The sequence below is a fragment of the Poecilia reticulata genome, chromosome 11 (genome assembly GCF_904066995.2).
Source record: "Poecilia reticulata chromosome 11, P_reticulata-male-v2, whole genome shotgun sequence".
NCBI classification, from domain to species: Eukaryota; Metazoa; Chordata; class Actinopteri; order Cyprinodontiformes; family Poeciliidae; genus Poecilia; species Poecilia reticulata.
In genome coordinates this window covers 13342506-13360411 of record NC_088840.1, presented here as the reverse complement: position 1 = coordinate 13360411, position 17906 = coordinate 13342506, and the positions used below count along the sequence as shown (strand labels likewise).

General features: G+C 38.1%; 2 protein-coding genes across 5 annotated transcripts; both read right to left on the bottom strand.

The window, feature by feature from the left end:
• Nucleotides 1-95: 95 nt before the first annotated feature.
• On the bottom strand, nucleotides 96-6536 carry LOC103472340 (regulation of nuclear pre-mRNA domain-containing protein 1A). Its single transcript, XM_008421919.3, has 7 exons — nucleotides 6147-6536; nucleotides 3714-3843; nucleotides 3497-3603; nucleotides 3214-3308; nucleotides 2902-3028; nucleotides 2291-2466; nucleotides 96-1002 (listed from the first exon to the last, which is right to left on the bottom strand). The coding sequence occupies exons 1-7, from the start codon at nucleotides 6295-6297 to the stop codon at nucleotides 904-906; spliced, it is 885 nt and encodes a 294-aa protein (XP_008420141.1). The 5' UTR covers nucleotides 6298-6536; the 3' UTR covers nucleotides 96-903.
• A 1235-nt stretch (nucleotides 6537-7771) lies between these two features.
• LOC103472339 (uncharacterized) lies at nucleotides 7772-17823 on the bottom strand. Of its 4 annotated transcripts, none has more exons than XM_008421913.3 (12): nucleotides 17620-17823; nucleotides 16360-16393; nucleotides 15829-15897; nucleotides 15602-15744; nucleotides 15399-15521; nucleotides 15258-15315; nucleotides 14583-14897; nucleotides 13196-13332; nucleotides 12985-13098; nucleotides 12102-12159; nucleotides 10252-10317; nucleotides 7772-10175 (listed from the first exon to the last, which is right to left on the bottom strand). In XM_008421913.3, the coding sequence occupies exons 1-12, from the start codon at nucleotides 17767-17769 to the stop codon at nucleotides 8992-8994; spliced, it is 2451 nt and encodes an 816-aa protein (XP_008420135.2). In that variant the 5' UTR covers nucleotides 17770-17823; the 3' UTR covers nucleotides 7772-8991. The 4 variants fall into 4 exon arrangements, with proteins under 4 accessions (XP_008420135.2, XP_008420136.2, XP_008420137.2 ...); XM_008421914.2 differs by having other exon boundaries at nucleotides 17610-17759; XM_008421915.3 differs by lacking the exon at nucleotides 17620-17823 and adding an exon at nucleotides 17393-17484.
• Between the last annotated feature and the right edge of the window lie 83 nt (nucleotides 17824-17906).

Genomic DNA, 17906 nt, shown 5'->3' with positions numbered 1-17906 from the left:
AGTGTCCTTCTACGCCCCCTGTTGGTCATATATCTTTCAGACATTTTGCATACTATATTCTGTTTATTCTGTTTTATAAAGCATTTGCTTGAAAGTGGCAAAAACAAAGGTGGTTTTATTCTAGCTTTGGAAACTGGGGCACTTTTCAGGCTGCATGACGCTTTTGATTGGAAACTATGACGCATCACAGTAAACAACACAACACAAAATTCACTCACTGTGTAAGCACACCATAGGTAAGAACAAAAAATACCCAAGCTACTTGTATCTTGATCTGGATGATGAATACAAATCATAAACACTTATGATTTCCACCATGTTTACACGCAAATGTGTGTACACTGAGCAAGGTTTTTAGACAATCCTTTCACAAACAGGGTTCATGAAAAGCGTAAACACATAGCTTGATTTATGGAACCTGGATTTCCAATGTTTTCTGACAATCTCAAAATATACAGTTTTTTTCCAATACACTTTATAAAATCAGTGATTCCAGCTCGAGCGACTGCCACAGTGATCTCTAACAAAAAAGCTACGTAAATATGTCGAAACAATGTGAGGCATTTTACAAAAACATCCCAATACTGGAACTCCTGAATCATCAACACTTAAAAAGGATCTGCACTCTGATGTTTAACCTTAAGTTGCCAAAAAAGAAAAAAAAAATCACACCAGTCACACCACTTTAAAGCTGTAAAAGTTAGACAGCAGGTGTCAACACATGAAAGTCCTGTGATACAATCTTAACTTATCCTTAAATTAAAAACACGAGCTTGCAAATGGAGATGTGGACACTTGGGGGCTCAAGAGACATGGATAAATAGTCCAGTGAAGACAGGTGAGAACAGATGCTGCTTCGGTTCGGTCTGTGCTGAGAACTGGTGAGAAGGCGAGTTTCGGCAGTCATTTGGAAGAGTTGAGATGTCCTTCTGAAAGGTTATTGAGGCGCAATCGCAGTTCTTTCCGGACCTGCGACACCATCGTCAGTTTCCTCTTGTATTCCTGAAAAGTGTCCCGAAAGAAGATAAAATAAGAGTTTTGTCTATAATAATATTGTACAAGTAGTTGTTTATTAGTCTGAACTTATTTGAAGCTCATGAGCGCCACAAATACCACATTCTGCATGAAACAAATTTATACAGAAGTGTTGCATTTACATTCTGTGAAACGAGTTTATGTATCTGAGGTTTCTGGCTACGTTTATCTTCATGTGGTTAGTCCAATACATCAGTGTTCCAGCGTAAAAAAGAAAATACCATGTGATGATTTATAGTTGCTTCAACTTCAGCAATTACTCATCTCTGCACCAGTATTTTAAAATGTCACCATTTGCTTTGGCTTCACTAGTGCCTTACATTATATACTTTGTGTATAAAAGTAGTGTAGTGTCCACCAGTTCTAGTGCTTGTGAATGAGCGCTTCTGCAAAATAAAGTCTTAATTTAAATATTTAAGAAGTGAAGTCGGCTTGCCATTTTGGGTTATCTTGAGACTTTACAAATGTTTTAATCTCTGCTGTTTTTGTTGTGTACATTCACTTTTAGATCATTCTGAACATCTGGTTTGTTCATATGGGCTGTTCAGGCTGCCCTATCAGATAACATGCATAATTTCATAAGTCATTCCTAAAATAAATGCTTTTATTGTTCCAAGTCAACTCAGAATTCACATTTGTATTGAACTGAGCTCAACCTAATTCAAATTTTACAAAAAAAAAAATTATTTGCAATACCTTAACTTTGCCATAGAGCTAGAAAATGTTCGTCATGTAAGAATGCGGTAAGCCTCAGGGCAAAATAAAAGCACACAAGAACCATTTCAGTCTTTAATTTTCACTTTTTATTAAACACCTTAGTGAAGACATGCGATATGCTTCGTTTTTCTCCTGGATTCCTGTGGATAAAAGCTGCATACAGCTGTCACTACACAAAGAAGCATGTTTATGGGAAAACCGTTAGTTTTTATTTTAGATCACCGAATGTTAAATACTTACCGTATGGATTCGGAATCAGAGCTAAAAGAACAATTTTTTTTTAGAGATAAAAAGTCATGGTCAACCTTATTTTGGTTTCCCCAACAGCCAAGAGCCTTCCTAGCATTACTTGATAACTTAAGACATACCCTTGGTTTAAATAAATAGCAGAAACATATTAGTTTCCTTTAAAATGTGAAACTTTAATCTCACTGTTAGGACAGCAGAAGCCTAAAACCGAATAAGAGGAACACAATAGTGACTCACAAGACATAAAAGTGAATTATTTAGAAGGAAAACAGAAAAGTGATGTACGCACTTCGAGTTTCTGCTCGTTCTGGGTCAAGCCGTCCTTCTGGCTCTGCAGGAAGGTCGTTAGCGTGCGCGTCAGCTGCCTCCTGTCGTCAATCTCCGCGGCCAAGCGACCGCTGTAGTCGGCTAAAAGCATGCAGGCTTCCTCGACCATCCGGGAGAGCCGCTCGCCCGACTCTTTGTCTGAATCAAACAAAAACATTCAGAAACAGAGACACAAAGTTCAGCAGGCGGGCAGCCATTCAGTCTTATAATTTTATGGTGGGTAAAGTCACTCCCCCGAATTATCAGGAGTTTAAATTTCTTTGTATGCTGCAATTCATCATTACAAAAATCAGAAACATTACGGTGCTTTTCCACACAAAGTTAAATCTATTTTCATTTGGATTTCATGTGACAGAAGGACACAAAGTGTGGCATATTTGCAAAGTGGAAAAGCTGCGGTGTCTATATCTGTTCAGAAAGAAATGCTTTATTATAGCATCTAATAGATGCACATTATTGTTACATCTAGAAATTTTGCACATGCGCACAGCGCTGGAGGGCAAATATCAATCAAATAATTATTTCCCCCCCCCGCTGTAAAAGCAGAGCCAAACTTTATGTCTCCATGTCTACCTGTGATCCTGTGAAGGAGGGACGTGTCCTGGACCTCGGCAGGAAGAGAGGAGATGCGCTGCCGCAGCACCGAGTCGCTGGAGGCGGCATTTTCGAGTTCCTGCAGGGCTCGAATTAAATCTGCCGTCTGTGGGTGAAGAGCGATACAAATCGAGGAAAAAGTGTGGGGGGAGGGAAAGGAGCAAGAATGGGCTATTTAAGAGACTATGATGAGAAATAACGAAAGTCAGATTTATGAAGAAATAGTAGTACAAATACAGTTCAGTTTTGTCAACCTCCTGCATTAAACGCTGCGATTTTCAAAGACACCACCTGTGGAGGATCCGCTGGGGAGCTGCGGGAGGCGAAGCCCTCATCGTCAGGGTGGATCTCCTCATAAGATCGTTTCTTAGGTTTCTTTTCTCCATCTACAATTTTTAGACAAGACAAAAAACACAGAAAATAGAGAAAATATCAAACTCAGAGGTTGCTCTGTATTCAACTCCACCCCAACGTTGCAGCATCACACTATCTCCCCACAAGAGCGCGTCTCGATAATGTTACGATTTAAAGCCTACATTGTTGCTGAACCCAAACGGGTTGGTGTTGAACTTACAGAGGACCTCTGAGAGCTGCTCCAGCAGGTTGTTCTCATACACCGCTCTCTCCTGCCAGATGGACAAAACCCGACCTAGCTGTTTCTTGCAGCCCTCCTCGCCGTCCCTGAACGGGGGAAAAACACCCGAAACAAAACGCATTCGCTTTCAAACACAGGACCGGTAAGCCTAATCCTCCTTCGTAAAAAAAAAAAAAAAAAAAAAATCAAACCCGACCTGTTGACATGTTTGAACGCGTCAACAATGACCGGTGCAAAGTCCTGGGTGAACTCCGGTCCTTTTCTCTTGCTGTTCTGAATGACGTCGTTGGCCAAGTAGAGGAAGGTCAGCTTGCGCGATACCTGAGCTGCTCGCACACGCGCACACACACACACACACGCACACACGTCGAAACACACATAGCGGAGAATGTGGATGTGACGAACAAAACCGACAGAAGAGCTGGTCATTTTTGCTGCTCTTGCGATCTATCGCTTCACAGTCAGTAAGGAGGTTTCTTACTGATCATCTGCCTCCAATTAATATACCACTCAGTGATTTTGACTGAGTCGCAGCTCCTAACCCAATCTTCCGAAGTCGATGGGGCCCAAATGGGGATCAGAATCGCAATCGAGGGAAATGAGGTGCAACGTAAAATCTTCTGATTTGCTACTTGGTTTTTGGTACATATTGGAAACAGGTTGAGACAAAATAGTAACGGCCAATTCAAAAAGGGTGGATTAATTGTTTTGATTTTTTTCAACTGAGCAATAGAAAAGAAGTAAAATAAATGTGTTACAATTAGAATAAAATACAATCTAAATGCATCTTATGGATCTGTTCACTCTACTATAAATACTAGGTTTAATTCCTATTCAAATAAAGAATAGTAAAACACTACATAATATTTTAGCATTATTTTTGAGCAGCACTTAGAATCAATTAAATCATAAATCACATGGACTAATTTCCATATTAGTCTTTTATAAACCTTGTATTTTGGTTATATTCCTTTTTTTTCTTAAATTCAAACAACTTGAACGAGTAAAAAAAAAAGGGACAAAGGGTTTCCATTTCTGGACTAACGATGTTTTGAATGTTGTTGGACTGAGGTGAGCATAAACCTTTAGAGAGAACCATCTTTATCCCACAGAGCTTTTCAGACACAACTGTCTGTTTTCCCCCAGACGCAGAGCCCCAAACTAAAACATCCACCTGAGATGTCATTAGGACGCTCGACTAGTCCCCCGCTAATAAGTCCGCCATTAATAGCAGCGCCTAACATGTCGGCAAACCTTTCTTTGTCTTAATTTAGATACCATGACAACCAAATTACTCAATAAAACTAGAAGTAGTTTGCTTTCATCAGTGGCACAATTAATTATTATTAGAAGTGATATTGAAGATTCTGTAGCCTTATTGCTTTTACTGAAGTATTTGAAGGTAATTGGATGAATTTAATTCATCAACTACAAATCTTCCACAAGTGGCAGGCAAATTGCAGCTGATTAACCTCTTAAAACTGAAAAAAATGCCCATTTTCTATGCCTGAAAATTGACTTCTACTTGTATTTTCTGCTCAAATTATTTTAAATCATGTTTATGTACACAAATAAATTTTGTAAAGATAAGAGGTGACTTGTTTAAACTTACATTTTAGTATGTGTAGGACATATTCATAAAATTGTATTTTATGAATGTTTTGAAATCTTGGTTGGAACCTTTTCTTTGTTTTGTTTTTGAAATCTTATCTTTTGAGGCGCGTTTTTTGTCCTCATAATTGTTATCATGGTTATTGTAGTGCAGCTTAATAAAGATTATCATTATTACTTTTCTTATTACGCGTGATGCCAATGTATAGTTGGATCACAGGAGATAACACCACATTTTTTGACAACAGATTATCACATTTTTGTTTGCCTCGAGTGTCCAACAGATTAGATAGAAATTTATCACGTTTTTTTTTAACTATTAGCAATAAAAAAAATAATTGGAGTAACACATTTCTTATTATTACCATTAATATTGTATTTTTATGTTTAATATTACTTATGCTATCAACATATCACATAGGAAACCATAATATTTGTTGATAAGAAAATATTTAATATTGGAAACAAAACAACTACAGCTTTTATGTGTATATAAAAATACATGTATTTGCTTATCATTATCAATTATTCTAATTACTGTAATATTTGCACAACAACTCTTGGCAGCAGTGAACCTAAATATCAGGCAGAAAGTGTATTAATTAACAAAAACGTATATTAGTTGATTATATGTTCCTTAAGGAGAATAGATGAGGATCTATGAGGATAGATTAACAGTTTTTTTGGCTAATTCAGAAACCTTTGACATATAAAAGAAATGCATTCAACTAAATATTTACTGAATTAAGATTTACAAACAAAGTATCCCGACTAGCTTTAACATGCAAAGCTAACTCAGAAAACTAACTGCACTTTGCTTGACAATTGGCCTGCTAGCAGCAACAAGGCTAACTATTAAATCTGCCTTTTGATATGAACATAGCAAGCTAAAGTAGTTTAAATAGTCCAGCTAAGAGTTAGCCTGAGCTAGCCTGCTCCCTGCAGCCACATGTAAAGTGCTGAGGACTTCGTGAAGCATGGTCTGCTGTTGTTTACTTCGAGCCTAGATCGACCTTACCTTTCTTCAGTTCGTTGAACCACACTGTGACAATAGTCTTCGAGTGTTTTCTGTGGTGGATGAGCCACAGCGACAGCGTTTGCACACTTTGCTGAGAGTTGCTAAGCTCGGATAGTTTTTTCTCTAATGCCGCCTCGGAGAAAGCAGACATCTCGACGAGAAAAACAGGAGTGAGTCAAGACCACTGCAGGAGGCAGCTTCAGGGTCCACTGAAAAAGGTCTTCTGCTGCAGGTTAGGAGGCCAGTTTGTGAATTGTTGCCATGTACACGAAAGCTTATGCGCTGCGGTGACTATCTGAGCAGTTGTTCATGCTAGCCAGTCACCGCCGCCCTCTTGATGGAGCTCTCTGGGGTTACTGTCTCTGCTGGGGGGCGGGGAGCTTCTGCAGACACGCTTCCGGGTTGTTTAAATGTTGCGTTCAAGTCTAGAGGAAATTACACTTTTTTCATGAATCTTCTTTCGTCAGCTGCCTAAAATAATGGCCCAAGTCATTTTTTGTCAGTGATTTTAGCAAAATAAAAATAAAAAAATCACACATTTTTTTCTTTTCAAAAAATTTTACTTTTGGCAACAAAAAAAAATAAAATAATTAGGCCATTATTTCAGGAAAGTGACGTTATACAAATGCAGCTTCAGCTCATATCGTGGCAATTCACATTGTTTTGGTTTCTAAAAGTGATCAAATTAAATGATACTATTTGCAAAATATGAAAAGTTGGTGATAACACACCTACAGTGTTGTGAAAGAAAAAAAACACCGTTCCTCTTACATAAAAATGGTTCAGATAAACACATTAAATACTATTATAGTCGAGAAAGACATGAAAATATAAAAATATCACCTTATAGAATCAGTTCAGATTTTAATTGCTAATCGTTCATGAAGACAGGTAAGTGTGTATATTTAGCAATGTGATAAAAATAAAATGAGATATTAAACTGCAGTGGCTAAAAAAGGAAAGAGTTGGATTACAAACTGCAGTTAATGATGTTCCAGTTATTTATCAAAGCAACTGAAAAAAAGGAGATTTTAACCTTGATTTAAAGAAACTTAGTGTTTTGACAGGGCAGATGATATTCTCATAGAAGCTTTTAATAGGGAAAGTTGTGCTTGAAATCATTCTTCTTTGTTGCTTGCCATCATCGCAGCTTTACATCCAAAGAGCTTCACAGACAAGATTAAAACTAATTTGACTCAATTTAGTTTCCAAGAGAAAACCCAAAAGAGTCAAGTGTAAGTGGCTAGGGCTATATTCAAAAGGTGTTGCATCTATAGAATCAGGTTGCCCTTCATGTAAAGCTTGCTTGTAAATAGAAGTAGGAAGGTTTGAGCGTTTCTGCACGGATAGTGAGGTGGAGATGTTTGGATGCTTGCGTTGTATCAAAAATGCAAAGCAGCAACTTCTCTCAGAGAAGCAGGATTGGATTCTAGCGCACTGGGGGGAAACCATTTCTCCAAAGCTGAGGTCCCCAAACCTGATCCCCAGAGCCCACTTAATAGTGACTTTATATCGCAAAGACCACTGGTAAAAAAAATAAAATAAAAAACTATTCAAATGTGTTTTATTATTAGAAAAACACAAATGTTTCAATGTAAGGTTGTTTCTAAAGAGACATGAACACATTTAAGAAGACGCAATTTATTCAAAACTGAGATGTAACATTTTATATTCCATACCAGAGTATTTCATTAATTCTTACCACACTACATAAGGTTAACACATTTTCCAATAGTTTAATTAGCACTTTCATTACAAAGGTTTAGGAAAGTCACAAATTTGAGTGAATCACAACAGATCCAATCTAAGAACTGTAAATCCGTTTCTCTGCAGAAGGGGAAAAACAAACCGCTTCTCAGTTTTAATTCATCTAGTTTTTTTTTTTTTGCTATATGGATTTGAAACTCTAGGATTTCAGTACTTATAAAGGATGTTTTTGTTACATCTGACAGTATGAAAAATTATCTGTATGTAAAGTTTGATTACGAATAACTCCACTGATGCATATTGAAAAATATACAGTGGTGGAAACTCAAATGCAAAAACTGGGATCATGACATCTTTGGTAGAACCAAATCCAGAGACGACTGTGCAAAGACGGATGCCTCATAATGTGTAAAACATAATGGACAACCCTGAGTATGCTCTTCTCCAGAATGTGTGTCATTCAGAGGCTTCTTGAGATGCAGCATTGTAACACAGACCATGACAATCGGTCTTTCATTTCCCTTTAAATTAAAGTGAATGATTGTAGCATCGACAGAATAAATTCAATCTGACAGCCCTAAAAACAAAATGCAACAAATCTCTACATGTTGTTGCAGGGCTGGATTTTCAAAGCAAAGCTGCACATGATAAATGCAGTTGTGCTTTAACGGTAAAAAAAAAAAAAAGAAAAAACACAATCGCTCAGGTAATGCAATGCATTAATCTAGAAGAGCAATCCCTAGTTTAAGGGATTTTTAATGTATCTGAACCAATATAAACAGCAGTATTTTGAAAGAAAAAAAACAATGTATCAGTTTGGCAAAATAAAAATAGAGCTTGAAATATAAAAATTTCATGTTGGTCTTAAACTTCAAGTAAGATTTTGCTCATGTTCTGGTGTTTGTTTACACCTAGTCACATCCAGTGGCATCTTTCATAATGTGATTCCTTCAGTTCTTCAACATTCATTTCCAATTCAGGAATTATTTTTGAAAAAACAAAAAAAACAAACAAATACAACAGCCAAATTATTTCATTGTACATTTGGAGACTCCAACATGTATTAGTATTAGGGTATATTTTTAAGCTAGTCTAATTTTTAACACTTGACCATGCGAGTCATGAAGTTTGCTTTTATTCAGTTTGGAATGCCAGCGCTGAAATAAACGCCAGGCCTGGGAGTGTAGCACGCAGATTGTCCTGGCTGAATGAAAGCATCAGCCCGAGTCCATCCCCAACCAGCTCCATCTGTGACTGGATACATAAAGTTTGGGTTGGTGCGAGGTAATGGACCCCGGGTGGTGCGGGGTAAAGGCCCCTGGCTGGTTCTGGTTGAAGCATCATGATAGGCCTGAAACATCAACCTCTGCTGTATTGGACTGACTTCAAACGCTGTGGACGGAGTCGTGTAGCGCTGTGGAGCTGTTTGGTGATAGTCAGTAGTGAATTTCGTGTAAGCCTGGGCTTGTCTCTGTTCAGTCTCATGAACCTGTCCTCTAGGATCCAATACAAAGCTGCCCCTGTACAGAGGAGTATCTCCCAAGTGAGTTTCCACGTTTATCCTGGCATCCTTGAAATAAGGAACTTGTTGTCCCCACACCCTGCCTGTGTGAAAACCTGCATCGCTCCATGACGGCTGCTGGTTTTGATGCTGCTGACCATAACTTGAGATGATCTCGCTGCTTTCTCTCTCTAGCCTCGATGCTTCCCGTTCTGCTCCGGCTGATGCTGAACCGTACCAAATATTGGTCCCACAGCTCCCCTCTCTATAGTAGGAGTCAAAAGGTGAAATCTCCTCAGAGTGGGCTCCAGCAGCAAAATGTCCCCCGTTCTGGGCCTGTAAATCTTCATATGTCCAGCCTTTACTCGAGCATTCCTGAGATCCCCTTAACTTATGTAGTCCAGGCAGGTTGTCGCCAACATAACCATCTTCGCCTTGAAATACTGTGACTGTGATGTGCTTTTCTGACATGTAATCACCAGAGTCTGCAACTTCTTGGGAGAGCTGTTGCTCTCGTTGAGATGTTTGAAGCTCCAGCTGTGTATCAATAAGGTCTACAGGAGACCTGGTGTCTAAAACCTCAGAGGGTGATGGAGCTGGCTCCGATTTAGATGAAGGTGATGCAGATGACTCAAAAAGATGATCCGCGTCAAAGGATCTTCTCTCCAGGAGAAGTTCACCTTTACCTATAGGCAGGCTCACGCTAAACATGGTATTGGTCTTTTTCCTTTTCTTCTTCATTGGTTTCATTGTTTTTGCTCGCTTTGGCATCGCTACAAAGCTTTTTTCTGGCGCATGTCGAGCTGTAATCTTGTTCAGACCTGAAACGGGCAAGGCAAATTATGTAAGAGGGAACAGATTGCTATTTTTTTTCAAAATATCAGAGGAAAGACTCACCTATGACAGCTTTTCTTTTCTGTTGAAGGCTGGAATGTTTCCCTCCTCTTGAAAGCATCTTTAAACCTTGAAAATGAGAAAAACACCAAGGATATACAGGAAAAACATGCCCATAAAACGATTTTTGAAAAGAAAAAAAGAGCGAGTTAGCAAAATGAGAGAAAACTACTAAAAGCCTAAAAAAGAAATTGTAATTCAAAATTCACTCAAAACTTTACAAACAAAATGTTCAAACTGCATAACGATGGATTCACTCAGTTTGTTCTCAGATGGCCAAGTGCCTTGTAAAAATATTCACACCCCCTTGGACGTTTTCCACATTTTGTCACATCACCTACATCAAAACATGTAGCGCCTAATTGTGAAGCGGAAGAAAAAAAAGCGATGAGTCTCCCCCCGTCCCCTCCCTAATTTCTCACACAAATAAAAACACCCTGGTACACATTCGTATTCAGCCCCTCTGAGTCCACTTACTTAATTACATCTGCAAAACTTTTGAGGTACGTCTTTAAAACCTCAAATCGTCTGCGCAGTAGTTCGAGCTTAGTAAGATTGGATGAAGAACATCCGAGGATGTTAACTTATCCCAAGTCTCGCAACAAGATTTAGTGTCGGCCTTTGACAAGGTCATTTTTACATGCGTGGTGTGGCGACAAAAAAACTTTGGCTTATTCACGAGGCAAACAGAAGCTGATAACAGAAGTTTTCTGAGAAGTTGTAATTGTCTTTTTGAACTGATGAACCATCGTCCAAGGTCACTCAGCTGCTGCACTGGAGATGGGAAAAGACCGTCTTCTTTGTTAAGCGGATGGGAAGTTCCGTGCTTTCGGTGGACATTAAAAAGCGGTGTATCCTTTTGTTTCTTTACTTTTGGATTTGTCGAGAGTGTTGACAATCATTTTCTTTTCTTTGACCCTTTTAAAAAAAATTATAACAGTGCATTCTGTTATTCTTGACTTGCTGTCAATTGGAACTGTGTCTCATATCAAAATAAGATTAATTAATAAATCTCCTTAACAGTTTATAACAAACTGAAACTTCTTAAGGGTTACTTTGAACAATAGAGGCGTAGTAGAGAGCATGACTAATAGCTGTCCTAGCAACAGGTTTTTCCACCTAAGCTGAGAATCTTGGCATTCCCTCCACAGTTACCAGACCCGTCTGCTGCACTCCTTGGTCTTTATGAAGCCGTTTGTTCTCTAACAAACCTCTGAGGAATTCAGAGAACAGATGAATTTAAACTGAATTTAAATCACAGTATAATAAATGGGCGACTTTTGAACTCGGATGATTTCACTGAATTTGTTTGGTTTTCTTAATGTTGCTTCCATTTCCGTTTTGAGCTACTTTTTGTTGATCAAACACAAAATCCAGAGAAATTACAAGGAAGTCTGCGGTGTCACTTTTAAGTTGAAGAGGTATGAATATTTTTGAAAGGCGCTGCCTATAACTCTATATGATAGTCTTGTAATTAGCTTTGACTTGTGTAAAAAAAAAAAAAGAAACCAAAAGCTACAAAAGCAGAGCAAAGGCTTCACAAACTTAAAGAAAATGGAAATGTTTATATAAAAACATCACTGTAATCAAAAATGCCTCCTGGCCCTGCATGCTAATCTATGGAGAAGGTCAGTGTCACCCTGGACGTAAAAAACAAAAACCTGCTGCATAGCAGCCATTTTGTAAACTGTAAGCGCACAAGGTTATGACAAAGCACATTTTCGCATTCTAGACTCAGACAGATGACAAAAAGACAGACAGATACTTACAAGTCAGACTTTGAGAGCAGAGATGGAGCTAAAGAGATGGAAGGTTTATGGCCCAGCAAAGAAATGAAAGTCATCTCTACTTACACCAGTGGTAACTTTTGCCAGTGAGTTGACTACAGATGGACTCGGGTACATTTACTATCTGGGAACATGAGATATTGGTTGAGTGCAATCACAACTTCAGTGCATTACATGAGGCCATTTTCTTTTCTTTTGCATTTTTTTTTTACACAACAATATCAAATTTGTATTAGTGGATATATAAAATACCTTTCAACCAGTGAAGAATAATCACTTTAACTTGTCATTAAAAACAAAAAAGAATCAGTATTTGATAATCTATGAGTGGCACAAATATGTGAGCCTTTTCTTCCAGTATTTGGAGAACCCACTTTCAACCGTATCATTCTTTAAAGACTTTTTGCCTTGTAAAAATGAGTTTTTGTAACAACATTGGTGTTTAGCATTCACCTGACAATTGTCTCATGAAGGAAAACTAGAATATGAGACGTGCTCATAACATTGTATTGATCTTCTATGGTATTCCTTGTTCTATCTATGTTAGTCAGATACTTTAAAAAGACTAATAACAGCAAGTTATTTCTTTTCAAAGCCTAATTTAGATTGGTGGAACCTCAACTTTAAAGATGTGCATTTTGCATTAAATAAATGTCAAAAAACAATATTTTTAAAACACTTCTGAAACTAGAATGTCATCTTAAAGATTTATTTCTTTTGTGCTTAAGCTTCACAGATTTTGCCACACAGATATTTTATATACAAACAAACAGACTTAAAGATAGTTTTTTTTTTATCTCACTTGTTTTGTTGGCCTTATCCACTTTGACAACTACTGTTAAAATCTACTATCTGCTCTATGTTTATTAAGTTCATTTCTTAATAAACATAGAGCAAAAAAAAAAAAAAAAAAAACAGAACAACCTGCAGCTTGAGGAAGCAAAAATACCTTCATCTCTCCTCTGCCCTCCTCTTCCTCCACTTTGGCAGCCAGTGACTGAAGCTGGAAGTCATCTTCACCAACTTCCCCCAAAGCTTGTATTTGGTCAGGATAAATTTCCATCTACACAATCAAATATTTATTTTACCTCCCGGAACAGTACATACACATGTAATCGTAACATATGTGAGGAATGTTAAAGAGTCTGAAGCAAACCTACCAGGTAGTTAACTAGATGGGAGGAGCTGGAGAGGTGATCGATCAGGTCATTTTTGGTGGATCTTATGCGACAGCAATGGCATAAGAAACAACATGAGCAGCCGTCTTCACTTCTGAACTCGACCACACGGACGAGACCTGAGACAAACGTGGGTTGGAGTTGTTTTTTTAACCAACTGGCTTAACATTTTAGGTTGGGATAACAACTCGGTTTGTAAATATACACATGGAAATACGCTCACTTCACTTATACAAAAACTCTTAAGAGGAGAAGATTTGCTTCCATTAAAGTTGATTTTAGTTTTTGGGGAGATCAGGAGATGAATAATGATTGAATAAGTTTAAATAGATTAATCACGGGCACAAATGTCAATCACTTTTACAGATGCTTTTGAGCCGTTTGTATTGGGTTCACTAGTTTGAATTTCTAAAGGATTTTCTTCAATCCATTAATTTTCAAATGTATACCTGCACCCACATTAAGATCAGGCTAAATGTCTCTAAGCAAGTTGCTCCTCAACCACATATTTTTTAGTAAACTCTTAAACGAGCGGACTTTATGGCACAGACCTGAATTTTAAATAAAGTTTACAAAGTTTTTCTAAAATTAAGCAGAGTTTTTTGGGAGAGACCATTCAGGAAGCTTACTGTAAGCCTTTCCAAACTTGGTTTTCTTTGTGTTTAGGATCATGGTCCTGTTGCAACAACCAGCCATTTGAAATCAAACTGTCTGCCTCAGATGAAAAGGAAGTTGGTCAGGATTTTTAGGAGCAACTCAGGAACCACCATAAAATGAAAATGATGTAGAAACAGTGTCCCTGTGAATCGTCATGCTAAGGGTCTGTTCTGCTTGCAGTGACACTGAAGATGGAACATTGTCACATTTGTCCACCTCAACTCAAATCATCAACAAGACATTTGAACATTTAGCCGGTTTTGGACTGAGTCGAGATGCTCAAGCAAAGTGACTTCAGTAAACTCCAAAGATAGTTTAAATATTCATATGGAATTAAACTGCAGCCTTCATGATGGCAATAAAAAGCCTGAAGTGTATTAAGCATTTTATTGTCATTTTAACCATCGGTGAGAAAGACAATTATGGATTCAGACATTTATACCTAATTCGAGTTCTTAAAATACAAAGAAACAAAGAAATCATTAAAAGACCAAAAATAATTTGATCCAAGCCCATGACATGTGAACATAAACATCTGGCTGGTTGTGTACATTTCCACATACCAGAACTTCTTCTCAGCCTACATCAGTGGTTATACTCATGTATAACTAATCACATGCTAAAATATGACTGTGTACTGAAATCATGCTGCTATTTACACAAGTTTAGCTTTGTAATTACCGCTTTGTTGCAACAGTTAATCTGTGCTTACCAATGACAGGCTTGGCTCCAGGGAAATCCTCCAGAAACCCGTCGCCGCTCTCCGATACCGCAGAGGCCTGAGCCGACATCTGGACCTTCTCCAGCCGTGGGGCTGATATGTTTTGTAACAGTGTCTTCGGCTCAGTTTGCTGTGAGACTTGAACTAATTTCATGTCACCCCTGTCGGATGTCTCTGGATGTTCCCACTGGTTGCGTGCAGGCAAAACGACCCTCTGAGACGCGACCGGATAATGCAAAGGTTTCGTTTCGGAAAAGCTCTCCAACTCGGCTTGCTCTTGTTTTAAAGTCTTCATCAGAGTCACTGCTGTGGTGTTGAAGAGAGAAGGATGTCTCGTTGACAATACATATACATGTCAAGGTTTCCCCAAGAAAACTTGCTAAGCCCAGTGCTTGGGGCCCTTGGGCAGTCATCCAGCGGTCCGCATTGTTTTTGGTTTAAAAAATGTTTAGAGTTGACAGGAAATTTGAAAATATCACTTGATAATTACATGTTATTGGAAGACTGGAAGATTAATACCTAAACACTAACTACAAAGTCTTTAAAAAAACAAAATAGATAAACAATGCTCAGTCTGACGGCCCGCCAGGCTTATAATACACTGGGGGAAACCCTGTATGTACAAGAATAACATAAGAACGTAAATTCAGAAAAAAAAAAACTAACCATGATTTTCACTCTGTGTCGCCATCATCTGGTAAAGCTCATCTTGAACTTCAAACAACTTTATATAAAAGACAAGAAGATATGAACACATCAAAACACATGTAGCTAAAAACTAAAAACAAACAGAGCCAAACAGCATACCTGAACCTTTCCTGGTCCTTCTTTCTTCTCCAACACTTTAGCCAACTCCATTAAAGGCCAAGCCATCTTAGACAGGTCAGGGCTGCCCAGCCACTTAGACACTAAGTGGGGGTGACAGGCTTTCTGATGAGCAGAGCATCAGATGTTAAACAACAACAACAGATCACAAATACGCAACATGACTTTTCTTCAGCAGAACTTACAATGTAGTTGAATCTGTGGTGGCTCCCCATTATGTGGTTCCGCATATCAGCTTTGGTGAGTCTGCATGCACACACCTCACACAGGTACAACGTCTCTCTGGCCCGTGAAGTCACATTCACACACTCTATAATGGTGCCCAGGCCTAAATATGCACAAAACAGCAGAATTATGGAATGAAAAATGAGAAAAGGCCACATGCAATAAACTTTGACTTGTTTCTATAGACCTATGATGGGTTGTAGTCTGGCTTTGTTGTTCAGATACGTCTCCAAAGAGTTCAGCAGCTCGCTTTTGCCTGAAAACATCAAAATAACATATTTTTCCAAAAACATTTTACACCGAAACTCGGGTGTATAGAATATAAACATTTGTATCCTTAAAGATTCCTTCCGTTTGTGCCTTTATCCATGTTTCAAATCACCAAACTCATTTTAATAACAAAATTAAAAGTATTTCCTTTAAGGGGTTAAAAAGCTATACAAATCAACCTGATCTTATGTGGAAATAATAAACCATAATAATAATAGGAAAAGTCCATCCTGTCCATACGCAATGCCTGGCTGAGTTGCTATTTGTAGCTTTTTTCCCCCCACTTAATATATTTAATCACCAGTTGAAAACTTAATTTTTATATTTACTCTGAACATACAAGATGTACTTAATGGTGTGAAAAATTGTGTCAAAAAAACAAAACAAAAACATAATAAATCTGTTTTACAGAACTGTAAATGGTGCAGCATGTCTTTTTGAACCCCACCTGAATCCATCCTGACGGTCCAGCAAAACACCACCTGTGTAGCGAAGATTGGAGTGATTTAGTAATTACATTTTTTAAAGCTTACCACAGAAGAATCAACAAAAAAATCCACCATGCATAGCACAAGCTTACTGTATATGCATTATTTACCATCTGAAACAGATAGATGTGAAAATATAAAGATAACGTGGCATTATTATGCAGTGGGGGTGCTTTTTGGTCACAGTCAATTGAAAGAAGAATGGAACAACAAGCAGATCAATCTTAAAAAAAAACTGAGTTTGCTTTTACAAAGGACACGAGAAGAAACTATAAAATACTGACTTTGAAGGGATGACTAAAAAATACCACGTGGTTGTAAAGAACTTAATTACTAAAAACAAGTAGATGTGCCAACATTTGAAAAAGTTTACATTGAAATAAAGTCTAAAAATAGAATTAAAAAAAACTTGAACTTTTGCATCTCTTCCAACATGGGATACATAAATTAATTCCTAATAGTTTAGCTGAAATATGATTCAGACAATAATTTGCTTAAATAAGGTTGTTTTTTTTTACTATTTCGATGTCTGGGTGAGCCAGGGTTCAGGTATGTGTTGTTTCAAATGTAACCACGAGATGGCGCAGCCGTTTCAAACTTTAGCAACTGAAAACTGAAGACTCAACGAAAGTGATCAATTATTTTTGATTTGCTTTCAGGATCAACATTCTGAAGCAATTTTCAATCTAACAAACATACAGTTTCTGGTTTAACATAGTTTTTAGCCTCTCGTCATGAAATGCTGACACTTTGCAGCGGAATGTAGACCAACAACTCTCATGGAAACGACTTTTGTGCATGAGGAAACATCCAGTGGTCTTGGTATTTCCTGTAGTCGAGCCCTACTGAAATAATAAACATTCTCCAATAACATCCAACGTAAATTGTAACATTTCTCTCCATCCATAAATAGCTCAATTTTACCGATTCTCCTCCGGATATCCGTCACTGTGAATACTTTAAGTATCGTATAAAACAGCGATTTAAACTCACATTCAACAACAGTACGAAAAAAATAAATATATTCCCCGAAGTAAGTGAAGGCGTGAGAGGTTTCAAAAAAAGCGACGGTAACTATGTTCAACAGCCATTTTCAGTGTGGAAAATCCTAACCGTCCAGGTGTCTGCAACAGCGCCATGTGACCCTCAGCTAACCCGGCTCAGTCCTCCAAACATGTTTGGCTCCCAGAAAGTCGCTGGGGGAACCTACCTATTCTCACCTGGACCAGGAGCAGTCGTTGGTAACACAACTTGAAGTTGTTGTGTAGTAGGAATCTTGGAAAACGGGAAGTAGAGATAACAATGACGCACTGAAAGTTTAGCAACCAATATCTTTCGTGCAGCGCTAAGTTGTTATGAGGAACGCCCATATCAGGCTAGCCCTCGTGTGTTCCTGTGTGTGTGTTTCAGTGTGTCCAGCCTTTTAAGGCGTTTTTTTTTTCCAACAAATACTACGCTGTGAGGACCTACTGCTCCTGAAGGGGCCCAAAACCCGGGGCCCCATTAG

What these genes read in the sequence shown, in the direction of transcription:
- LOC103472340 (XM_008421919.3), bottom strand. Translation starts at nt 6,297, where the DNA reads ATGTCTGCTTTCTCCGAGGCGGCATTAGAGAAAAAACTATCCGAGCTT. An exon ending in GCAGCTCTCAGAGGTCCTCT is followed by an intron (nt 3,309 to 3,496) that starts GTAAGTTCAACA and finishes TAAAAATTGTAG; the next exon opens with ATGGAGAAAAGAAACCTAAG. An exon ending in CCTCCTTCACAGGATCACAG is followed by an intron (nt 2,467 to 2,901) that starts GTAGACATGGAG and finishes TGTTTGATTCAG; the next exon opens with ACAAAGAGTCGGGCGAGCGG.
- LOC103472339 (XM_008421913.3), bottom strand. Translation starts at nt 17,769, where the DNA reads ATGGGCGTTCCTCATAACAACTTAGCGCTGCACGAAAGATATTGGTTG. An exon ending in CAGACTACAACCCATCATAG is followed by an intron (nt 15,745 to 15,828) that starts GTCTATAGAAAC and finishes GTGCATATTTAG; the next exon opens with GCCTGGGCACCATTATAGAG. An exon ending in CCCATCTAGTTAACTACCTG is followed by an intron (nt 13,099 to 13,195) that starts GTAGGTTTGCTT and finishes TTGATTGTGTAG; the next exon opens with ATGGAAATTTATCCTGACCA.